Genomic DNA, 26,446 nt, shown 5'->3' with positions numbered 1-26,446 from the left:
CAGCTAGCTAGCTAGCTTCTTTTTTTAATTTTTACGACCAACACTGTCCAGAGCTTCATAGCACATAGGTATCGGTGAATCGTTGTGACATATTAAATACGAGCGATAGTGTAATCAGTGTGTAATAACTACGTGAAAAAATTATGAAAGTGATAAATTATTACGTGCCGTGCAGTCATATTCAGGTCCTGATTAGTCAACAAGCTTATTTGACATAACTATTCACTAAGTTTCACAGCGTCAAACATATATCTGCTGTTTACTTATTTCACCTCCACCACCATAGAGGCGTCTCCACCACCACAGAGGCGTCTCCACCACCACAGAGGGGTCTCCACCACCACAGAGGGGTCTCCACCACCACAGAGGGGTCTCCACCACCACAGAGGGGTCTCCACCACCATAGAGGGGTCTCCACCACCATAGAGGTGTCTCCGCCACCATAGAGGGGTCTCCACCACCACAGAGGCGTCTCCACCACCATAGAGGCGTCTCCACCACCATAGAGGGGTCTCCACCACCATAGAGGGTCTCCACCACCATAGAGGGGTCTCCACCACCATAGAGGGGTCTCCACCACCATAGAGGCGTCTCATTTTACATTTACATTTAAGTCATTTAGCAGACGCTCTTATCCAGAGCGACTTACAAATTGGTGCATTCACCTTATGACATCCAGTGGAACAGCCACTTTACAATAGTGCATCTAAATCTTTTAAGGGGGGGGGGGGGGGGGGGGGTAGGGGGCAGAAGGATTGCTTTATCCTATCCTAGGTATTCCTTGAAGAGGTGGGGTTTCAGGTGTCTCCGGAAGGTGGTGATTGACTCCGCTGTCCTGGCGTCATGAGGGAGTTTGTTCCACCATTGGGGTGCCAGAGCAGCGAACAGTTTTGACTGGGCTGAGCGGGAACTGTACTTCCTCAGTGGTAGGGAGGCGAGCAGGCCAGAGGTGGATGAACGCAGTGCCCTTGTTTGGGTGTAGGGCCTGATCAGAGCCTGAAGGTACTGAGGTGCCGTTCCCCTCACAGCTCCGTAGGCAAGCACCATGGTCTTGTAGCGGATGCGAGCTTCAACTGGAAGCCAGTGGAGAGAGCGGAGGAGCGGGGTGACGTGAGAGAACTTGGGAAGGTTGAACACCAGACGGGCTGCGGCGTTCTGGATGAGTTGTAGGGGTTTAATGGCACAGGCAGGGAGCCCAGCCAACAGCGAGTTGCAGTAATCCAGACGGGAGATGACAAGTGCCTGGATTAGGACCTGCGCCGCTTCCTGTGTGAGGCAGGGTCGTACTCTGCGGATGTTGTAGAGCATGAACCTACAGGAACGGGCCACCGCCTTGATGTTAGTTGAGAACGACAGGGTGTTGTCCAGGATCACGCCAAGGTTCTTAGCGCTCTGGGAGGAGGACACAATGGAGTTGTCAACCGTGATGGCGAGATCATGGAACGGGCAGTCCTTCCCCGGGAGGAAGAGCAGCTCCGTCTTGCCGAGGTTCAGCTTGAGGTGGTGATCCGTCATCCACACTGATATGTCTGCCAGACATGCAGAGATGCGATTCGCCACCTGGTCATCAGAAGGGGGAAAGGAGAAGATTAATTGTGTGTCGTCTGCATAGCAATGATAGGAGAGACCATGTGAGGTTATGACAGAGCCAAGTGACTTGGTGTATAGCGAGAATAGGAGAGGGCCTAGAACAGAGCCCTGGGGGACACCAGTGGTGAGAGCGCGTGGTGAGGAGACAGATTCTCGCCACGCCACCTGGTAGGAGCAACCTGTCAGGTAGGACGCAATCCAAGCGTGGGCCGCGCCGGAGATGCCCAACTCGGAGAGGGTGGAGAGGAGGATCTGATGGTTCACAGTATCGAAGGCAGCCGATAGGTCTAGAAGGATGAGAGCAGAGGAGAGAGAGTTAGCTTTAGCAGTGCGGAGCGCCTCCGTGATACAGAGAAGAGCAGTCTCAGTTGAGTGACTAGTCTTGAAACCTGACTGATTTGGATCAAGAAGGTCATTCTGAGAGAGATAGCAGGAGAGCTGGCCAAGGACGGCACGTTCAAGAGTTTTGGAGAGAAAAGAAAGAAGGGATACTGGTCTGTAGTTGTTGACATCGGAGGGATCGAGTGTAGGTTTTTTCAGAAGGGGTGCAACTCTCGCTCTCTTGAAGACGGAAGGGACGTAGCCAGCGGTCAAGGATGAGTTGATGAGCGAGGTGAGGTAAGGGAGAAGGTCTCCGGAAATGGTCTGGAGAAGAGAGGAGGGGATAGGGTCAAGCGGGCAGGTTGTTGGGCGGCCGGCCGTCACAAGACGCGAGATTTCATCTGGAGAGAGAGGGGAGAAAGAGGTCAGAGCACAGGGTAGGGCAGTGTGAGCAGAACCAGCGGTGTCGTTTGACTTAGCAAACGAGGATCGGATGTCGTCGACCTTCTTTTCGAAATGGTTGACGAAGTCGTCTGCAGAGAGGGAGGAGGGGGGGGGGGGGAGGAGGATTCAGGAGGGAGGAGAAGGTGGCAAAGAGCTTCCTAGGGTTAGAGGCAGATGCTTGGAATTTAGAGTGGTAGAAAGTGGCTTTAGCAGCAGAGACAGAAGAGGAAAATGTAGAGAGGAGGGAGTGAAAGGATGCCAGGTCCGCAGGGAGGCGAGTTTTCCTCCATTTCCGCTCGGCTGCCCGGAGCCCTGTTCTGTGAGCTCGCAATGAGTCGTCGAGCCACGGAGCGGGAGGGGAGGACCGAGCCGGCCTGGAGGATAGGGGACATAGAGAGTCAAAGGATGCAGAAAGGGAGGAGAGGAGGGTTGAGGAGGCAGAATCAGGAGATAGGTTGGAGAAGGTTTGAGCAGAGGGAAGAGATGATAGGATGGAAGAGGAGAGAGTAGCGGGGGAGAGAGAGCGAAGGTTGGGACGGCGCGATACCATCCGAGTAGGGGCAGTGTGGGAAGTGTTGGATGAGAGCGAGAGGGAAAAGGATACAAGGTAGTGGTCGGAGACTTGGAGGGGAGTTGCAATGAGGTTAGTGGAAGAACAGCATCTAGTAAAGATGAGGTCAAGCGTATTGCCTGCCTTGTGAGTAGGGGGGGAAGGTGAGAGGGTGAGGTCAAAAGAGGAGAGGAGTGGAAAGAAGGAGGCAGAGAGGAATGAGTCAAAGGTAGACATGGGGAGGTTAAAGTCACCCAGAACTGTGAGAGGTGAGCCGTCCTCAGGAAAGGAGCTTATCAAGGCATCAAGCTCGTTGATGAACTCTCCAAGGGAACCTGGAGGGCGATAAATGATAAGGATGTTAAGCTTGAAAGGGCTGGTAACTGTGACAGCATGGAATTCAAAGGAGGCGATAGACAGATGGGTAAGGGGAGAAAGAGAGAATGACCACTTGGGAGAGATGAGGATCCCGGTGCCACCACCCCGCTGACCAGAAGCTCTCGGGGTGTGCGAGAACACGTGGGCAGACGAAGAGAGAGCAGTAGGAGTAGCAGTGTTATCTGTGGTGAGCCATGTTTCCGTCAGTGCCAAGAAGTCGAGGGACTGGAGGGACGCATAGGCTGAGATGAGCTCTGCCTTGTTGGCCGCGGATCGGCAGTTCCAGAGGCTACCGGAGACACCATACAGGCGTCTCCACCACCATAGAGGGGTCTCCACCACCACAGAGAGGTCTCCACCACCACAGAGGGGTCTCCACCACCACAGAGGGGTCTCCACCACCACAGAGGCGTCTCCAACACCACAGAGGCGTCTCCACCACCACAGAGGCGTCTCCACCACCACAGAGGGGTCTCCACCACCATAGAGGGTCTCCACCACCGTAGAGGGGTCTCCACCACCATAGAGGCGTCTCCACCACTGTAGAGGGGTCTCCACCACCACAGAGGCGTCTCCACCACCATAGAGGGGTCTCCACCACCACAGAGGGGTCTCCACCACCACAGAGGGGTCTCCACCACCACAGAGGGGTCTCCACCACCACAGAGGCGTCTCCACCACCACAGAGGCGTCTCCACCACCATAGAGGCGTCTCCACCACCATAGAGGGCTCTCCATAGAGGCGTCTCCACCACCACAGAGGGGTCTCCACCACCACAGAGGCGTCACCACCACCACAGAGGCGTCTCCACCACCACAGAGGGGTCTCCACCACCACAGATGCGTCTCCACCACCACAGAGGCGTCTCCACCACCATAGAGGGCTCTCTACAGAGGCGTCTCCACCACCACAGAGGCGTCTCCACCACCACAGATGCGTCTCCACCACCACAGAGGCGTCTCCACCACCATAGAGGGCTCTCTACAGAGGCGTCTCCACCACCACAGAGGCGTCTCCACCACCACAGAGGCGTCTCCACCACCATAGAGGGATCTCTACAGAGGCGTCTCCACCACCACAGAGGCGTTCCCACCACCACAGAGGGGTCTCCGCCACCACAGAGGGGTCTCCGCCACCACAGAGGGGTCTCCGCCACCACAGAGGGGTCTCCGCCACCACAGAGGGGTCTCCGCCACCACAGAGGGGTCTCCACCACCATAGAGGCGTCTCCACCACCATAGAGGGGTCCCCACCACCATAGAGGGGTCTCCACCACCACAGAGGGGTCCCTACCACCACAGAGGGGTCTCCCCCACCACAGAGGGGTCTCCACCACCATAGAGGGGTCTCCACCACCACAGAGGGGTCCCTACCACCACAGAGGGGTCTCCACCACCATAGAGGGGTCTCCATCACCACAGAGGTGTCTCCACCACCACAGAGGCGTCTCCATCACCATACAGTCGTCTCCACCACCACAGAGGCGTCTCCACCACCACAGAGGCGTCTCCACCACCATAGAGGCGTCTCCACCACCACAGAGGCGTCCCCACCACCACAGAGGCGTCTCCACCACCGTAGAGGGGTCTCCACCACCGTAGAGGGTCTCCACCACCGTAGAGGGGTCTCCACCACCGTAGAGGCGTCTCCACCACCGTAGAGGGTCTCCACCACCGTAGAGGGGTCTCCACCACCATAGAGGCGTCTCCACCACCGTAGAGGGTCTCCACCACCATAGAGGGGTCTCCACCACCATAGAAGGGTCTCCACCACCACAGAGGGGTCTCCACCACCATAGAGGGGTCTCCACCACCACAGAGGGGTCTCCACCACCACAGAGGGGTCTCCACCACCACAGAGTGGTCTCCACCAACACAGAGGCGTCTCCACCACCACAGAGGGGTCTCCACCACCACAGAGGGGTCTCCACCACCACAGAGGGGTCTCCACCACCACAGAGGGGTCTCCACCACCACAGAGGGGTCTCCACCACCACAGAGGGGTCTCCACTACCACAGAGGCGTCTCCACCACCACAGAGGCGTCTCCACCACCATAGAGGCGTCTCCACCACCATAGAGGGGTCTCCACCACCATAGAGGGGTCTCCACCACCATAGAGGGGTCTCCACCACCATAGAGGGGTCTCCACCACCATAGAGGGGTCTCCACCACCATAGAGGGGTCTCCACCACCATAGAGGGGTCCCCACCATAGAGGCATCTCCACCACCACAGAGGGGTCCCCACCATAGAGGCATCTCCACCACCATAGAGGGGTCTCCACCATAGAGGGGTCTCCACCACCACAGAGGCGTCTCCACCACCACAGAGGGGTCTCCACCACTACAGAGGGGTCTCCACCACCACAGAGGCGTCAACACCAGCATAGAGGGGTCTCCACCACCATAGAGGGGTCTCCACCAGCATAGAGGCGTCTCCACCACTACAGAGGGGTCTCCACCACCATAGAGGGGTCTCCACCAGCATAGTGGGGTCCCCACCACCACAGAGGCGTCTCCACCACCACAGAGGCGTCTCCACCACCACAGAGGGGTCCCCACCACCATATAGGGGTCCCCACCACCACAGAGGCGTCTCCACCACCACAGAGGCGTCTCCACCACCATAGAGGGGTCTCCACCACTACAGAGGGGTCCCCACCACCATAGAGGGGTCTCCACCAGCATAGAGGGGTCCCCACCACCACAGAGTCGTCTCCACCACCACAGAGGCGTCTCCACCACCACAGAGGCGTCTCCACCACCACAGAGGGGTCTCCGCCACCATAGAGGCCTCTCCACCACTGTAGAGGGTCTCCACCACCGAAGAGGCGTCTCCACCACCATAGAGGGGTCTCCACCACCATAGAGGCGTCTCCACCACCATAGAGGGGTCTAGAGGTGTCTCCACCACCATAGAGGCGTCTCCACCACCATAGAGGGGTCTCCACCACCATAGAGGGGTCTCCACCACCATAGAGGGGTCTCCACCACCATAGAGGCGTCTCCACCACAATAGAGGGGTCTCCACCACCATAGAGGGGTTTCCACCACCATAGAGGCGTCTCCACCACCATAGAGGCGTCTCCACCACAATAGAGGGGTCTCCACCACCAAAAAGGGGTCTCCACCACCATAGAGGCGTCTCCACCACCATAGAGGGGTCTCCACCACCATAGAGGCGTCTCCACCACCATAGAGGGGTCTCCACCACCACAGAGGCGTCTCCACCACCAAAGAGGCGTCTCCACCACCACAGAGGAGTCTCCACCACCACAGAGGCGTCTCCACCACCACAGAGGTGTCTCCACCACAACAGAGGTGTCTCCACCACCACAGAGGGGTCTCCACCACCACAAAAGGGTCTCCACCACCACAGAGGCGTCTCCACCACCATAGAGGGCTCTCCATAGAGGTGTCTCCACCACCATAGAGGGGTCCCCACCACCACAGAGGCGTCTCCACCACCACAGAGGCGTCTCCACCACCACAGAGGCGTCTCCACCACCACAGAGGCGTCTCCACCACCACAGAGGCGTCTCCACCACCACAGAGGGGTCTCCACCACCACAGAGGAGTCTCCACCACCACAGAGGCGTCTCCACCACCACAGAGGCGTCTCCACCACCACAGAGGCGTCTCCACCACCAAAGAGGCGTCTCCACCACCATAGAGGGCTCTCCACAGAGGCGTCTCCACCACAACAGAGGTGTCTCCACCACCACAGAGGGGTCTCCACCACCACAAAAGGGTCTCCACCACCACAGAGGCGTCTCCACCACCATAGAGGGCTCTCCATAGAGGCGTCTCCACCACCATAGAGGGGTCCCCACCACCACAGAGGGGTCTCCACCACCACAGAGGCGTCTCCACCACCACAGAGGCGTCTCCACCACCACAGAGGGGTCCCCACCACCACAGAGGCGTCTCCACCACCACAGAGGCGTCTCCACCACCACAGAGGCGTCTCCACCACCACAGAGGCGTCTCCACCCCCACAGAGGCGTCTCCACCACCACAGAGGCGTCTCCACCACCACAGAGGGGTCTCCACCACCACAGAGGCGTCTCCACCACCACAGAGGCGTCGCCACCACCACAGAGGCGTCTCCACCACCACAGAGGCGTCTTCACCACCACAGAGGGGTCTCCACCACCACAGAGGGGTCTCCACCACCACAGAGGGGTCTCCACCACCACAGAGGGGTCTCCACCACCACAGAGGGGTCTCCACCACCATAGAGGGGTCTGCACTACCATAGAGGCGTCTCCACCACCATAGAGGGGTCTCCACTACCATAGAGGTGTCTCCACCACCATAGAGGGGTCTCCACTAACATAGAGGCGTCTCCACCACCATAGAGGTGTCTCCACCACCATAGAGGCGTCTCCACCACAGTAGAGGGTCTCCACCACCATAGAGGCGTCTCCACCACCATAGAGGCGTCTCCACCACCATAGAGGGGTCTCCACCACCACAGAGGGGTCTCCACCACCATAGAGGCGTCTCCACCACCACAGAGGGGTCTCCACAGAGGCGTCTTCACCACCATAGAGGGGTCTCCACCACCACAGAGGGGTCTCCACCACCATAGAGGGGTCTCCACCACCATAAAGGGGTTTCCACCACCATAGAGGCGTCTCCACCACCATAGAGAGTCTCCACCACCGTAGAGTGGTCTCCACCACCGTAGAGGCGTCTCCACCACCACAGAGGGGTCTCCACCACCATAGAGGGGTCTCCACCACCATAAAGGGGTTTCCACCACCATAGAGGCGTCTCCACCACCATAGAGAGTCTCCACCACCGTAGAGTGGTCTCCACCACCGTAGAGGCGTCTCCACCACCATAGAGGCGTCTCCACCACCATAGAGGGGTCTCCACCACCACAGAGGGGTCTCCACCACCATAGAGGCGTCTCCACCACCATAGAGGCGTCTCCACCACAATAGAGGGGTCTCCACCACCAAAAAGGGGTCTCCACCACCATAGGGGCGTCTCCACCACCATAGAGGGGTCTCCACCACAATAGAGGGGTCTCCACCACCAAAAAGGGGTCTCCACCACCATAGGGGCGTCTCCACCACCATAGAGGGGTCTCCACCACCATAGAGGGGTCTCCACCACCATAGAGGCGTCTCCACCACCATAGAGGGGTCTCCACCACCATAGAGGGGTCTCCACCACCACAGAGGCGTCTCCACCACCATAGAGGGGTCTCCACCACCATAGAGGGGTCTCCACCACCACAGAGGGGTCTCCAACACCATAGAGGGGTCTCCACCACCACAGAGGGGTCTCCACCACCATAGAGGAGTCTCCACCACCACAGAGGGGTCTCCACCACCACAGAGGGGTCTCCACCACAACAGAGGTGTCTCCACCACCATAGAGGGCTCTCCACAGAGGCGTCTTCACCACAACAGAGGTGTCTACACCACCACAGAGGCGTCTCCACCACCACAGAGGCGTCTCCACCACCATAGAGGGGTCTCCACCACCACAGAGGTGTCTCCACCACCACAGAGGTGTCTCCACCACCACAGAGGCGTCTCCACCACCACAGAGGCGTCTTCACCACCATAGAGGGGTCTCCACCACCACAGAGGTGTCTCCACCACCACAGAGGCGTCTCCACCACAACAGAGGGGTCTCCACCACCACAGAGGTGTCTCCACCACCACAGAGGTGTCTCCACCACCACAGAGGCGTCTCCACCACCATAGAGGTGTCTCCACCACCATAGAGGGGTCTCCACCACCATAGAGGGGTCTCCACCACCATAGAGGGGTCTCCACCACCATAGAGGGGTCTAGAGGTGGCTCTACAACCATAGAGGGGTCTCCACCACCACAGAGGGGTCTCCACCACCACAGAGGCGTCTCCACCACCACAGAGGCGTCTCCACCACCATAGAGGGGTCTCCACCACCACAGAGGGGTCTCCACCACCACAGAGGAGTCTCCACCACCATAGAGGGGTCTCCACCACAACAGAGTCGTCTCCACCACCACAGAGGCGTCTCCACCACCACAGAGGCGTCTCCACCACCACAGAGGGGTCTCCACCACCACAGAGGCGTCACCACCAGCATAGAGGGGTCCCCACCACTACAGAGGGGTCTCTACCACCATAGAGGGGTCTCCACCAGCATAGAGGGGTCCCCACCACCACAGAGGCGTCTCCACCACCACAGAGGCGTCTCCACCACCACAGAGGGGTCCCCACCACCATATAGGGGTCCCCACCACCACAGAGGGGTCCCCACCACCACAGAGGTGTCTCCACCACCACAGAGGCGTCTCCACCACCACAGAGGGGTCCCCACCACCACAGAGGCGTCTCCACCACCACAGAGGGGTCTCCACCACCACAGAGGGGTCTCCACCACCATAGAGGGGTCTCCACCACCACAGAGGCGTCTCCACCACCATAGAGGGGTCTCCACCACCACAGAGGGGTCTCCACCACCATAGAGGCGTCTCCACCACCATAGAGGCGTCTCCACCACAATAGAGGGGTCTCCACCACCAAAAAGGGGTCTCCACCACCATAGGGGCGTCTCCACCACCATAGAGGGGTCTCCACCACCATAGAGGGGTCTCCACCACCATAGAGGCGTCTCCACCACCATAGAGGGGTCTCCACCACCATAGAGGGGTCTCCACCACCACAGAGGCGTCTCCACCACCATAGAGGGGTCTCCACCACCATAGAGGGGTCTCCACCACCACAGAGGGGTCTCCACCACCATAGAGGGGTCTCCACCACCACAGAGGGGTCTCCACCACCATAGAGGAGTCTCCACCACCACAGAGGGGTCTCCACCACCACAGAGGGGTCTCCACCACAACAGAGGTGTCTCCACCACCATAGAGGGCTCTCCACAGAGGCGTCTTCACCACAACAGAGGTGTCTACACCACCACAGAGGCGTCTCCACCACCACAGAGGCGTCTCCACCACCATAGAGGGGTCTCCACCACCACAGAGGTGTCTCCACCACCACAGAGGTGTCTCCACCACCACAGAGGCGTCTCCACCACCACAGAGGCGTCTCCACCACCATAGAGGGGTCTCCACCACCACAGAGGTGTCTCCACCACCACAGAGGCGTCTCCACCACAACAGAGGGGTCTCCACCACCACAGAGGTGTCTCCACCACCACAGAGGTGTCTCCACCACCACAGAGGTGTCTCCACCACCACAGAGGCGTCTCCACCACCATAGAGGTGTCTCCACCACCATAGAGGGGTCTCCACCACCATAGAGGGGTCTCCACCACCATAGAGGGGTCTCCACCACCATAGAGGGGTCTAGAGGTGGCTCTACAACCATAGAGGGGTCTCCACCACCACAGAGGCGTCTCCACCACCACAGAGGCGTCTCCACCACCATAGAGGGGTCTCCACCACCACAGAGGGGTCTCCACCACCATAGAGGGGTCTCCACCACAACAGAGTCGTCTCCACCACCACAGAGGCGTCTCCACCACCACAGAGGCGTCTCCACCACCACAGAGGGGTCTCCACCACTACAGAGGGGTCTCCACCACCACAGAGGCGTCACCACCAGCATAGAGGGGTCCCCACCACTACAGAGGGGTCTCCACCACCATAGAGGGGTCTCCACCAGCATAGAGGGGTCCCCACCACCACAGAGGCGTCTCCACCACCACAGAGGCGTCTCCACCACCACAGAGGGGTCCCCACCACCACATAGGGGTCCCCACCACCACAGAGGCGTCTCCACCACCACAGAGGCGTCTCCACCACCACAGAGGGGTCTCCACCACCATAGAGGGGTCTCCACCACTACAGAGGGGTCCCCACCACCATAGAGGGGTCTCCACCAGCATAGAGGGGTCCCTACCACCACAGAGGCGTCTCCACCACCACAGAGGCGTCTCCACCACCACAGAGGCGTCTCCACCACCACAGAGGGGTTTCCCACCACCATATAGGGGTCTCCACCACCACAGAGGGGCCCCCACCACCATATAGGGGTCCCCACCACCACAGAGGGGTCCCCACCACCACAGAGGTGTCTCCACCACCACAGAGGCGTCTCCACCACCACAGAGGGGTCCCCACCACCACAGAGGCGTCTCCACCACCACAGAGGGGTCTCCACCACCACAGAGGGGTCTCCACCACCATAGAGGGGTCTCCACCACCACAGAGGCGTCTCCACCACCATAGAGGGGTCTCCACCACCATAGAGGGGTCTCCACCACCATAGAGGGGTCTCCACCACCATAGAGGGGTCTCCACCACCATAGAGGGGACTCCACCACCACAGAGGCGTCTCCACCACCACAGAGGGGTCTCCACCACCACAGAGGGGTCTCCACCACCATAGAGGGGTCTCCACCACCATAGAGGGGTCTCCACCACCACAGAGGGGTCTCCACCACCATAGAGGGGACTCCACCACCATAGAGGGGACTCCACCACCATAGAGGGGTCTCCACCACCATAGAGGCGTCTCCACCACCACAGAGGCGTCTCCACCACCACAGAGGCGTCTCCACCACCACAGAGGGGTCTCCACCACCACAGAGGGGTCTCCACCACCACAGAGGAGTCTCCACCACCACAGAGGCGTCTCCACCACCACAGAGGCGTCTCCACCACCACAGAGGCGTCTCCACCACCAAAGAGGCGTCTCCACCACCATAGAGGGCTCTCCACAGAGGCGTCTCCACCACAACAGAGGTGTCTCCACCACCACAGAGGGGTCTCCACCACCACAAAAGGGTCTCCACCACCACAGAGGCGTCTCCACCACCATAGAGGGCTCTCCATAGAGGCGTCTCCACCACCATAGAGGGGTCCCCACCACCACAGAGGCGTCTCCACCACCACAGAGGCGTCTCCACCACCACAGAGGCGTCTCCACCCCACAGAGGCGTCTCCACCACCACAGAGGCGTCTCCACCACCACAGAGGGGTCTCCACCACCACAGAGGCGTCTCCACCACCACAGAGGCGTCGCCACCACCACAGAGGCGTCTCCACCACCACAGAGGCGTCTCCACCACCACAGAGGGGTCTCCACCACCACAGAGGGGTCTCCACCACCACAGAGGGGTCTCCACCACCACAGAGGGGTCTCCACCACCACAGAGGGGTCTGCACTACCATAGAGGCGTCTCCACCACCATAGAGGGGTCTCCACTACCATAGAGGCGTCTCCACCACCATAGAGGGGTCTCCACTAACATAGAGGCGTCTCCACCACCATAGAGGGGTCTCCACCACCATAGAGGGGTCTCCACCACAGTAGAGGGTCTCCACCACCATAGAGGCGTCTCCACCACCATAGAGGCGTCTCCACCACCATAGAGGGGTCTCCACCACCACAGAGGGGTCTCCACCACCATAAAGGGGTTTCCACCACCATAGAGGGGTCTCCACCACCACAGAGGGGTCTCCACCACCATAGAGGCGTCTCCACCACCATAGAGGCGTCTCCACCACAATAGAGGGGGCTCCACCACCAAAAAGTGGTCTCCACCACCATAGGGGCGTCTCCACCACCATAGAGGGGTCTCCACCACCATAGAGGGGTCTCCACCACCATAGAGGCGTCTCCACCACCATAGAGTGGTCTCCACCACCATAGAGTGGTCTCCACCACCATAGAGGCGTCTCCACCACCATAGAGGCGTCTCCACCACCATAGAGGGGTCTCCACCACCACAGAGGGGTCTCCACCACCATAGAGGCGTCTCCACCACCATAGAGGCGTCTCCACCACCATAGAGTGGTCTCCACCACCATAGAGGCGTCTCCACCACCATAGAGGCGTCTCCACCACCATAGAGGGGTCTCCACCACCACAGAGGGGTCTCCACCACCATAGAGGCGTCTCCACCACCATAGAGGCGTCTCCACCACAATAGAGGGGTCTCCACCACCAAAAAGGGGTCTCCACCACCATAGGGGCGTCTCCACCACCATAGAGGGGTCTCCACCACCATAGAGGGGTCTCCACCACCATAGAGGCGTCTCCACCACCATAGAGGGGTCTCCACCACCATAGAGGCGTCTCCACCACCATAGAGGGGTCTCCACCACCATAGAGGGGTCTCCACCACCACAGAGGGGTCTCCACCACCACAGAGGGGTCTCCACCACCACAGAGGGGTCTCCACCACCACAGAGGGGTCTCCACCACCACAGAGGGGTCTCCACCACCACAGAGGGGTCTCCACCACCATAGAGGCGTCTCCACCACCATAGAGGCGTCTCCACCACAATAGAGGAGTCTCCACCACCAAAAAGGGGTCTCCACCACCATAGAGGGGTCTCCACCACCATAGAGGGGTCTCCACCACCATAGAGGCGTCTCCACCACCATAGAGGGGTCTCCACCACCATAGAGGCGTCTCCACCACCATAGAGGGGTCTCCACCACCATAGAGAGGTCTCCACCACCACAGAGGGGTCTCCACCACCACAGAGGGGTCTCCACCACCACAGAGGGGTCTCCACCACCACAGAGGGGTCTCCACCACCGTAGAGGGGTCTCCACCACAACAGAGGTGTCTCCACCACCATAGAGGGGTCTCCACCACTACAGAGGGGTCTCCACCACCATAGAGGGGTCTCCACCACTACAGAGGGGTCCCCACCAGCATAGAGGGGTCCCCACCACTACAGAGGGGTCTCCACCACCATAGAGGGGTCTCCACCACCATATAGGGGTCCCCACCACCACAGAGGCGTCTCCACCACCACAGAGGCGTCTCCACCACCATAGAGGGGTCTCCACCACTACAGAGGGGTCCCCACCACCATAGAGGGGTCTCCACCAGCATAGAGGGGTCCCCACCACCACAGAGGCGTCTCCACCACCACAGAGGCGTCTCCACCACCACAGAGGCGTCTCCACCACCACAGAGGGGTCTCCGCCACCATAGAGGCCTCTCCACCACTGTAGAGGGTCTCCACCACCGTAGAGGCGTCTCCACCACCATAGAGGGGTCTCCACCACCATAGAGGCGTCTCCACCACCATAGAGGGGTCTAGAGGTGTCTCCACCACCATAGAGGCGTCTCCACCACCATAGAGGGGTCTCCACCACCATAGAGGGGTCTCCACCACCATAGAGGCGTCTCCACCACCATAGAGGCGTCTCCACCACCATAGAGGGGTCTCCACCACCATAGAGGGGTTTCCACCACCATAGAGGCGTCTCCACCACCATAGAGGCGTCTCCACCACCACAGAGGCGTCTCCACCACCAAAGAGGCGTCTCCACCACCACAGAGGAGTCTCCACCACCACAGAGGCGTCTCCACCACCACAGAGGTGTCTCCACCACAACAGAGGTGTCTCCACCACCATAGAGGGCTCTCCACAGAGGCGTCTCCACCACAACAGAGGTGTCTCCACCACCACAGAGGGGTCTCCACCACCACAAAAGGGTCTCCACCACCACAGAGGCGTCTCCACCACCATAGAGGGCTCTCCATAGAGGCGTCTCCACCACCATAGAGGGGTCCCCACCACCACAGAGGCGTCTCCACCACCACAGAGGCGTCTCCACCACCACAGAGGCGTCTCCACCACCACAGAGGCGTCTCCACCACCACAGAGGCGTCTCCACCACCACAGAGGGGTCTCCACCACCACAGAGGAGTCTCCACCACCACAGAGGCGTCTCCACCACCACAGAGGCGTCTCCACCACCACAGAGGCGTCTCCACCACCAAAGAGGCGTCTCCACCACCGCAGAGGGGTCTCCACCACCGCAGAGGCGTCTCCACCACCACAGAGGCGTCTCCACCACCGTAGAGGCGTCTCCACCACCGTAGAGGGGTCTCCACCACCACAGAGGGGTCTCCACCACCACAGAGGCGTCTCCACCACCACAGAGGGGTCTCCACCACCACAGAGGGGTCTCCACCACCACAGAGGGGTCTCCACCACCACAGAGGGGTCTCCACCACCACAGAGGGGTCTCCACCACCACAGAGGCGTCGCCACCACCACAGAGGCGTCTCCACCACCACAGAGGCGTCTTCACCACCACAGAGGGGTCTCCACCACCACAGAGGGGTCTCCACCACCACAGAGGGGTCTCCACCACCACAGAGGGGTCTCCACCACCACAGAGGGGTCTCCACCACCATAGAGGGGTCTGCACTACCATAGAGGCGTCTCCACCACCATAGAGGGGTCTCCACCACCATAGAGGGGTCTCCACTACCATAGAGGGGTCTCCACCACCATAGAGGGGTCTCCACCACCATAGAGGCGTCTCCACCACCATAGAGGTGTCTCCACCACCATAGAGGGGTCTCCACCACCATAGAGGGGTCTCCACTACCATAGAGGCGTCTCCACCACCATAGAGGGGTCTCCACTAACATAGAGGCGTCTCCACCACCATAGAGGTGTCTCCACCACCATAGAGGGGTCTCCACCACAGTAGAGGGTCTCCACCACCATAGAGGCGTCTCCACCACCATAGAGGCGTCTCCACCACCATAGAGGGGTCTCCACCACCACAGAGGGGTCTCCACCACCATAAAGGGGTTTCCACCACCATAGAGGCGTCTCCACCACCATAGAGGCGTCTCCACCACCATAGAGTGTTCTCCACCACCGTATAGGCGTCTCCACCACCATAGAGGCGTCTCCACCACCATAGACGGGTCTCCACCACCACAGAGGGGTCTCCACCACCATAGAGGCGTCTCCACCACCATAGAGGCGTCTCCACCACAATAGAGGGGTCTCCACCACCAAAAAGGGGTCTCCACCACCATAGGGGCGTCTCCACCACCATAGAGGGGTCTCCACCACCATAGAGGGGTCTCCACCACCATAGAGGCGTCTCCACCACCATAGAGGGGTCTCCACCACCATAGAGGCGTCTCCACCACCATAGAGGTGTCTCCACCACTGTAGAGGGGTCTCCACCACAACAGAGGTGTCTCCACCACCATAGAGGGCTCTCCACAGAGGCGTCTTCACCACAACAGAGGTGTCTCCACCACCACAGAGGGGTCTCCACCACCACAGAGGGTTCTCCACCCCCACAGAGGCGTCTCCACCACCATAGAGGGGTCTCCACCACCGTAGAGGGTCTCCACCACCACAGAGGCGTCTCCACCACCATAGAGGGGTCTCCACCACCATAGAGGGGTCTCCACCACCACAGAGGGGTCTCCACCACCACAGAGGGGTCTCCACCACCACAGAGGGGTCTCCACCACAACAGAGGTGTCTCCACCACCATAGAGGGGTCTCCACCACAATAGAGGGGTCTCCACCAGCATAGAGGGGTCTCCACCAGCATAGAGGGGTCTCCACCACCATAGAGGGGTCTCCACCACCACAGAGGGGTCTCCACCACCACAGAGGAGTCTCCACCACAACAGAGGTGTCTCCACCACCATAGAGGCGTCTCCACCACCACAGAGGCGTCTCCACCACCATAGAGGGCTCTCCATAGAGGCGTCTCCACCACAACAGAGGCGTCTCCACCACAACAGAGGGGTCTCCACCACCACAGAGGTGTCTCCACCACCACAGAGGCGTCTCCACCACCACAGAGGGGTCTCCACCACCACAGAGGCGTCTCCACCACCACAGAGGTGTCTCCACCACCATAGAGGGGTCTCCACCACCACAGAGGTGTCTCCACCACCACAGAGGCGTCTCCACCACCATAGAGGGGTCTCCACCACCGTAGAGGGTCTCCACCACCACAGAGGCGTCTCCACCACCACAGAGGGGTCTCCACCACCATAGAGGGGTCTCCACCACCATAGAGGGGTCTCCACCACCATAGAGGTGTCTCCACCACCATAGAGGGGTCTCCACCACCATAGAGGGGTCTCCACCACCATAGAGGGGTCTCCACCACCATAGAGGGGTCTAGAGGTGGCTCTACAACCATAGAGGGGTCTCCACCACCACAGAGGCGTCTCCACCACCACAGAGGCGTCTCCACCACCACAGAGGCGTCTCCACCACCACAGAGGGGTCTCCACCACCACAGAGGGGTCTCCACCACAACAGAGTCGTCTCCACCACCACAGAGTCGTCTCCACCACCACAGAGGGGTCTCCACCACCATAGAGGGGTCTCCACCACCATAGAGGGGTCTCCACCACAACAGAGTCGTCTCCACCACCACAGAGGCGTCTCCACCAGCATAGAGGGGTCCCCACCACTACAGAGGGGTCTCCACCACCATAGAGGGGTCTCCACCAGCATAGAGGGGTCCCCACCACCACAGAGGCGTCTCCACCACCACAGAGGCGTCTCCACCACCACAGAGGGGTCTCCACCACCATAGAGGGGTCTCCACCACCATAGAGGCGTCTCCACCACCATAGAGGGGTCTCCACCACCATAGAGGGGTCTCCACCACCATAGAGGCGTCTCCACCACCACAGAGGGGTCTCCACCACCACAGAGGCGTCTCCACCACCACAGAGGGGTCTCCACCACCATAGAGGGGTCTCCACCACCATAAAGGGATGTCCGTGTCCCATCTCTCTTTAGCGACTCCTGTGGGTGGCCAGGTGCAGTGCACGCTGACACGGTCAGGTGTACTGTGTTTCCTCCGACACATTGGTGCGACTGGCTTCCGGGTTAAGCCAGCAGTGTGTCAAGAAGCTGTGTGGCTTGGCAGGGTCGTGTTTCGGGGGACGCATGGCTCTCGACCTTTGCCTCCCCCGAGTTCGTACGGGAGTTGCATTGATGGGACAAGACTGTAACTACCAATTGGATACCACGAAATTGGGGAAAAAGGGGGTTAAACAAGAAAGAACGAATAAAGAAAAGCTCCATGTCGAAACTATACATGATCTGTTGGCATTTATAAAATTGTACCGAAAATATATATTTCCATCACAGCTGTCGTAATGTTTTTGATACGGTATAACCTGTAGTCAGTCACAGGATAGGTTCCAAATGGCACCCTATTCCCTACGTAGTGCACTTCTACCCCATAGGTCCTGGTCAAAAGTCGTGCACTACGTAGGGAATAGAGCGCTAATTGGTATGCTGCCACTAACAACCCCTCCAAATGAACCATAGTTTCAACAGATAGCTGAGGTAGGTCTGCTGTCATTCACCTAGCTCTGGTCCAGGGCGTTACGTTGCTACTCCACTACGTAGTGGAGGAACACGCACTAACGCCTTGGACCAGAGCTATCTTTCATCCATTCAGGTCCACAATACAACACAGATTCATCATGAAGCATCATTCACTGAACAGCAGATACAGGGTCGTATTCATTAGTGCACACTGTCCCAAAAAGTTTTGCAACTGAAAACGAGGCCATTCTTATTCCGACAAAGTCAGGTAAGTCCCCCACTGTTTCAGTCAGTTTTCTTCCGTTTGGTGCCTAATGAATATGACCCAGGGCCACGTTCAGTAGCCAAACGTTTTGGAACGTAGCAGATAGAAATGGCATGAATAGAGCCAATGGGATTCCTTATTGAACGTGAATAGAGCCAATGGGATTCCTTATTGAACGTGAATAGAGCCAATGGGATTCCTTATTGAACGTGAATAGAGCCAATGGGATTCCTTATTGAACGTGAATAGAGCCAATGGGATTCCTTATTGAACGTGAATAGAGCCAATGGGATTCCTTATTGAACGTGAATAGAGCCAATGGCATTCCTTATTGAACGTGAATAGAGCCAATGGGATTCCTTATTGAATGTGAATAGAGCCAATGGGATTCCTTATTGAACGTGAATAGAGCCAATGGGATTCCTTATTGAACGTGAATAGAGCCAATGGGATTCCTTATTGAACGTGAATAGAGCCAATGGGATTCCTTATTGAACGTGAATAGAGCCAATGGGATTCCTTATTGAACGTGAATAGAACCAATGGGATTCCTTATTGAACGTGAATAGAGCCAATGGGATTCCTTATTGAACGTGAATAGAACCAATGGGATTCCTTATTGAACGTGAATAGAGCCAATGGGATTCCTTATTGAACGTGAATAGAGCCAATGGGATTCCTTATTGAACGTGAATAGAGCCAATGGGATTCCTTATTGAACGTGAATAGAGCCAATGGGATTCCTTATTGAACGTGAATAGAGCCAATGGGATTCCTTATTGAACGTGAATAGAACCAATGGGATTCCTTATTGAACGTGAATAGAGCCAATGGGATTCCTTATTGAACGTGAATAGAGCCAATGGGATTCCTTATTGAACGTGAATAGAGCCAATGGGATTCCTTATTGAACGTGAATAGAGCCAATGGGATTCCTTATTGAACGTGAATAGAGCCAATGGGATTCCTTATTGAACGTGAATAGAGCCAATGGGATTCCTTATTGAACGTGAATAGAGCCAATGGGATTCCTTATTGAACGTGAATAGAGCCAATGGGATTCCTTATTGAACGTGAATAGAGCCAATGGGATTCCTTATTGAACGTGAATAGAGCCAATGGGATTCCTTATTGAACGTGAATAGAACCAATGGGATTCCTTATTGAACGTGAATAGAGCCAATGGGATTCCTTATTGAACGTGAATAGAGCCAATGGGATTCCTTATTGAACGTGAATAGAGCCAATGGGATTCCTTATTGAACGTGAATAGAGCCAATGGGATTCCTTATTCTACATGTCAGAGAGATGTTTTGTTCTACATGTTTCTATCTGAGCGCTCCAGAACGTTTGCGTCCTGCTGAACGTGCCCCCAGGTGAAGTCATCCACACCTGAGTCCTGGCTACAGTCTTAAAACATGGGTTCTGGCATTGATGACTCAGTATTCCCATAACCTCCTAGAATCCAACCAGTACAGCAGACTGATGAAGGCGGAGAGTGATGTGCATAGTAATACAGGCTTCTATCGATCACTAGAGGGTTATTTATGAGTAAAACAGGCTCCTATCGATCACTAGAGGGTTATTCATGAGTAAAACAGGCTCCTATCGATCACTAGAGGGTTATTCATGAGTAAAACAGGCTCCTATCGATCACTAGAGGGTTATTCATGAGTAAAACAGGCTCCTATCGATCACTAGAGGGTTATTCATGAGTAATACAGGCTCCTATCGATCACTAGAGGGTTATTCATGAGTAAAACAGGCTCCTATCGATCACTAGAGGGTTATTCATGAGTAAAACAGGCTCCTATCGATCACTAGAGGGTTATTCATGAGTAAAACAGGCTCCTATCGATCACTAGAGGGTTATTCATGAGTAAAACAGGCTCCTATCGATCACTAGAGGGTTATTCATGAGTAAAACAGGCTCCTATCGATCACTAGAGGGTTATTCATGAGTAATACAGGCTCCTATCGATCACTAGAGGGTTATTCATGAGTAAAACAGGCTCCTATCGATCACTAGAGGGTTATTCATGAGTAAAACAGGCTCCTATCGATCACTAGAGGGTTATTCATGAGTAAAACAGGCTCCTATCGATCACTAGAGGGTTATTCATGAGTAAAACAGGCTCCTATTTATCACTAGAGGGTTATTCATGAGTAAAACAGGCTCCTATCGATCACTAGAGGGTTATTCATGAGTAAAACAGGCTCCTATTTATCACTAGAGGGTTATTCATGAGTAAAACAGGCTCCTATCGATCACTAGAGTGTTATTCATGAGTAAAACAGGCTCCTATCGATCACTAGAGGGTTATTCATGAGTAAAACAGGCTCCTATCGATCACTAGAGGGTTATTCATGAGTAAAACAGGCTCCTATCGATCACTAGAGGGTTATTCATGAGTAAAACAGGCTCCTATCGATCACTAGAGGGTTATTCATGAGTAAAACAGGCTCCTATCGATCACTAGAGGGTTATTCATGAGTAAAACAGGCTCCTATCGATCACTAGAGGGTTATTCATGAGTAAAACAGGCTCCTATCGATCACTAGAGGGTTATTCATGAGTAAAACAGGCTCCTATCGATCACTAGAGTGTTATTCATGAGTAAAACAGGCTCCTATCGATCACTAGAGGGTTATTCATGAGTAAAACAGGCTCCTATCGATCACTAGAGGGTTATTCATGAGTAAAACAGGCTCCTATCGATCACTAGAGGGTTATTCATGAGTAAAACAGGCTCCTATCGATCACTAGAGGGTTATTCATGAGTAAAACAGGCTCCTATCGATCACTAGAGGGTTATTCATGAGTAATACAGGCTCCTATCGATCACTAGAGGGTTATTCATGAGTAAAACAGGCTCCTATCGATCACTAGAGGGTTATTCATGAGTAAAACAGGCTCCTATCGATCACTAGAGGGTTATTCATGAGTAAACAGGCTCCTATCGATCACTAGAGGGTTATTCATGAGTAAAACAGGCTCCTATTTATCACTAGAGGGTTATTCATGAGTAAAACAGGCTCCTATCGATCACTAGAGGGTTATTCATGAGTAAAACAGGCTCCTATTTATCACTAGAGGGTTATTCATGAGTAAAACAGGCTCCTATCGATCACTAGAGTGTTATTCATGAGTAAAACAGGCTCCTATCGATCACTAGAGGGTTATTCATGAGTAAAACAGGCTCCTATCGATCACTAGAGGGTTATTCATGAGTAAAACAGGCTCCTATTTATCACTAGAGGGTTATTCATGAGTAAAACAGGCTCCTATCGATCACTAGAGGGTTATTCATGAGTAAAACAGGCTCCTATCGATCACTAGAGGGTTATTCATGAGTAAAACAGGCTCCTATCGATCACTAGAGGGTTATTCATGAGTAAAACAGGCTCCTATTTATCACTAGAGGGTTATTCATGAGTAAAACAGGCTCCTATCGATCACTAGAGGGTTATTCATGAGTAAAACAGGCTCCTATCGATCACTAGAGGGTTATTCATGAGTAAAACAGGCTCCTATCGATCACTAGAGGGTTATTCATGAGTAAAACAGGCTCCTATCGAACACTAGAGGGTTATTCATGAGTAAAACAGGCTCCTATCGATCACTAGAGGGTTATTCATGAGTAAAACAGGCTCCTATCGATCACTAGAGGGTTATTCATGAGTAAAACAGGCTCCTATCGATCACTAGAGGGTTATTCATGAGTAAAACAGGCTCCTATCGATCACTAGAGGGTTATTCATGAGTAAAACAGGCTCCTATTTATCACTAGAGGGTTATTCATGAGTAAAACAGGCTCCTATCGATCACTAGAGGGTTATTCATGAGTAAAACAGGCTCCTATTTATCACTAGAGGGTTATTCATGAGTAAAACAGGCTCCTATCGATCACTAGAGTGTTATTCATGAGTAAAACAGGCTCCTATCGATCACTAGAGGGTTATTCATGAGTAAAACAGGCTCCTATCGATCACTAGAGGGTTATTCATGAGTAAAACAGGCTCCTATCGATCACTAGAGGGTTATTCATGAGTAAAACAGGCTCCTATCGATCACTAGAGGGTTATTCATGAGTAAAACAGGCTCCTATCGATCACTAGAGGGTTATTCATGAGTAAAACAGGCTCCTATCGATCACTAGAGGGTTATTCATGAGTAAAACAGGCTCCTATCGATCACTAGAGGGTTATTCATGAGTAAAACAGGCTCCTATCGATCACTAGAGTGTTATTCATGAGTAAAACAGGCTCCTATCGATCACTAGAGGGTTATTCATGAGTAAAACAGGCTCCTATCGATCACTAGAGGGTTATTCATGAGTAAAACAGGCTCCTATCGATCACTAGAGGGTTATTCATGAGTAAAACAGGCTCCTATCGATCACTAGAGGGTTATTCATGAGTAAAACAGGCTCCTATCGATCACTAGAGGGTTATTCATGAGTAATACAGGCTCCTATCGATCACTAGAGGGTTTTTCATGAGTAAAACAGGCTCCTATCGATCACTAGAGGGTTATTCATGAGTAAAACAGGCTCCTATCGATCACTAGAGGGTTATTCATGAGTAAACAGGCTCCTATTTATCACTAGAGGGTTATTCATGAGTAAAACAGGCTCCTATCGATCACTAGAGGGTTATTCATGAGTAAAACAGGCTCCTATTTATCACTAGAGGGTTATTCATGAGTAAAACAGGCTCCTATCGATCACTAGAGTGTTATTCATGAGTAAAACAGGCTCCTATCGACCACTAGAGGGTTATTCATGAGTAAAACAGGCTCCTATCGATCACTAGAGGGTTATTCATGAGTAAAACAGGCTCCTATTTATCACTAGAGGGTTATTCATGAGTAAAACAGGCTCCTATCGATCACTAGAGGGTTATTCATGAGTAAAACAGGCTCCTATCGATCACTAGAGGGTTATTCATGAGTAAAACAGGCTCCTATCGATCACTAGAGGGTTATTCATGAGTAAAACAGGCTCCTATTTATCACTAGAGGGTTATTCATGAGTAAAACAGGCTCCTATCGATCACTAGAGGGTTATTCATGAGTAAAACAGGCTCCTATCGATCACTAGAGGGTTATTCATGAGTAAAACAGGCTCCTATCGATCACTAGAGGGTTATTCATGAGTAAAACAGGCTCCTATCGATCACTAGAGTGTTATTCATGAGTAAAACAGGCTCCTATTTATCACTAGAGGGTTATTCATGAGTAAAACAGGCTCCTATCGATCACTAGAGGGCTATTCATTTGTCCAAACCGTAGCAAACAAAAACAAGAGTTTCTATTGGACAAATTCAAGTAGTTCCTGCCTGTTTCATCCTGTTTACTTCCGTTTGGTTCCTAGTGAATAAACCCCAGATAAACTGCATGTCAGGTGTGTGTGTACAGGTAGAGAAGTCAGGTGTGTGTGTACAGGTAGAGAAGTCAGGTGTGTGTGTACAGGTAGAGAAGTCAGGTGTGTGTGTACAGGTAGAGAAGTCAGGTGCAGGAGAGCAGAGATTTGTGAACAGGCGCACACTTTATTGAGGCAAAAGTGCAAAAGGCGCAACACAGTCACAAGAATAATGTTTAACAATAAACATCTTCGTGAAAAATAACACGGGAAAAAACAAGCCAGTCTGGCGCGTCAACAATACACACGTAACAACAAACAATCTCACACATAGACATGATGGGGAACAGAGGGTTAAATACATGTAGATTGATTGGGGAATGAAAACCAGGTGTGCAGGGAACAAGACAAAACAAATGGATACATGAAAAAAATGGAGCGGCGATGGCTAGAAAGCCGGTGACGTCGACCGCCGAAACGCCGCCCCGAACAAGGAGAGGAGCCGACTTCGGCGGAAGTCGTGACACTGCAAATGCCAATCCTGGTTACGTAGCATTATAACAAGGCGCTATAAGCAGGTGTTATAGCCAGGTATTACTCAGTATTTATGCCTAAATTATCATACGTAAAAGGACTGGTTTCCCCAGAAACAGATTAAGTTTAGTCCTGGAATAAAGACAGTTTAATGGAGATTCCCTATTGGGCTTGCTTTTATATCCAGGCTTAATCTGTGTCTGGTGAACCAACCAAAAGTATCCCAGACACTAACCATAAAATCAATGTTGTACGCCATAGCAGCAGTGACAGACAGCTCTGAACGTCAGTCCCACAACGTTCATCAGACCTGGAGAAGTAAAATCATTAAGACAATGGAGAGAAATCCCGAAAGTACCAAGGAGTCAGGTCAGAGGTCAAGACAGAAGGCTGTGATAGGTCCTTTAAACTGAGGTTAGAGGTTACAGGTCAGATTGATTGTACAAGCAGAAAAAGGTGTAGGGTGAAGATAATCCTAGACGCTGATCTTGGATCGGTTTTTGTATTTCCACCACTAATGGTTAAGGTTAGGATTGAGGGAAGGGAAACTGATCCTAGATCTGTCCCGAGGGAAACAGAGTAGCAGCACCCGCTGTAAGGCATGGATGTGTGGATGGTGTACAGTAGAGGACTAAGGCTACACAGAACCACTATAAGTTTATAGGAGCATGGACAAGAGAGGAGGAGGAGAGTGGAGGAAACAGAGGAGAGAGCAGGAGGAGTACATGGGAGAGGAAGAGGTGAGACACAAAGCAGGAGTACGTAGGAGAAGAAGAGGAGAGAGAGCAGGAGGAGTACATAGGAGAGGAAGAGGAGAGAGAGCAGAGAGCAGGAGGAGTACATAGGAGAGGAAGAGGAGAGAGAGCAGGTGGAGTACGTAGGAGAGGAAGAGGAGAGAGAGCAGGTGGAGTACGTAGGAGAGGAAGAGGAGAGAGAGCAGGTGGAGTACGTAGGAGAGGAAGAGGAGAGAGAGCAGGAGGAGTACGTAGGAGAGGAAGAGGAGAGAGAGCAGGAGGAGTACGTAGGAGAAGAAGAGGAGAGAGAGCAGGAGGAGTACACAGGAGAGGAAGAGGAGAGAGACAGAGGAGTACATAGGAGAGGAAGAGGAGAAAGACAGAGGAGTACATAGGAGAGGAAGAGGAGAGAGAGCAGGAGGAGTACGTAGGAGAGAAGAGGAGAGAGAGCAGGAGGAGTATATAGGAGAGGAAGAGGAGAGAGACAGAGGAGTACATAGGAGAAGAAGAGGAGAGAGACAGAGGAGTACATAGGAGAGGAAGAGGAGAGAGAGCAGGAGGAGTACATAGGAGAGGAAGAGGAGAGAGAGCAGAAGGAGTACATAGGAGAGGAAGAGGAGAGAGAGCAGGAGGAGTACATAGGAGAGGAGGAGAGAGACAGAGAGGAAGAGGAGAGAGACAGAGAGGAAGAGGAGAACGTAGGAGAGGAAGAGGAGAGAGAGCAGGAGGAGTACATAGGAGAGGAAGAGGAGAGAGAGCAGAAGGAGTACATAGGAGAGGAAGAGGAGAGAGAGCAGGAGGAGTACATAGGAGAGGATGAGGAGAGAGAGCAGGAGGAGTACGTAGGAGAGGAAGAGGAGAGAGACAGAGGAGAACATAGGAGAGGAAGAGGAGAGAGAGCAGGAGGAGTACGTAGGAGAGGAAGAGGAGAGAGAGCAGGTGGAGTACATAGGAGAGGAAGAGGAGAGAGAGCAGGTGGAGTACAGAGGAGAGGAAGAGGAGAGAGAGCAGGTGGAGTACATAGGAGAAGAAGAGGAGAGAGAGCAGGTGGAGTACATAGGAGAAGAAGACCATCAGGATGAAGTCCCCTCTCTCTGGTCAGTCTCACCGGACCATCAGGTGGAAGCCAGGTGTCCCCTCTCTCTGGTCAGTCTCACCGGACAATCAGGTAGAAGCCAGGAGTCCCCTCTCTCTGGTCAGTC

General features: G+C 54.7%; 1 protein-coding gene across 1 annotated transcript; it reads right to left on the bottom strand.

Annotated features, from left to right (window-relative positions):
• Window positions 1–747: 747 nt before the first annotated feature.
• LOC129842515 (uncharacterized) lies at window positions 748–2,200 on the bottom strand. Its single transcript, XM_055911094.1, has 2 exons — window positions 1,756–2,200; window positions 748–1,560 (listed from the first exon to the last, which is right to left on the bottom strand). The coding sequence occupies exon 2, from the start codon at window positions 1,513–1,515 to the stop codon at window positions 766–768; it is 750 nt and encodes a 249-aa protein (XP_055767069.1). The 5' UTR covers window positions 1,516–1,560; window positions 1,756–2,200; the 3' UTR covers window positions 748–765.
• Window positions 2,201–26,446: the final 24,246 nt, after the last annotated feature.

The sequence above is a fragment of the Salvelinus fontinalis genome, unplaced genomic scaffold, assembly GCF_029448725.1.
Source record: "Salvelinus fontinalis isolate EN_2023a unplaced genomic scaffold, ASM2944872v1 scaffold_0045, whole genome shotgun sequence".
In the NCBI taxonomy this organism is placed as follows: Eukaryota; Metazoa; Chordata; class Actinopteri; order Salmoniformes; family Salmonidae; genus Salvelinus; species Salvelinus fontinalis.
The sequence above is the reverse complement of the archived record's forward strand: the minus strand, read 5'-3'. Positions and strand labels throughout refer to the sequence as shown.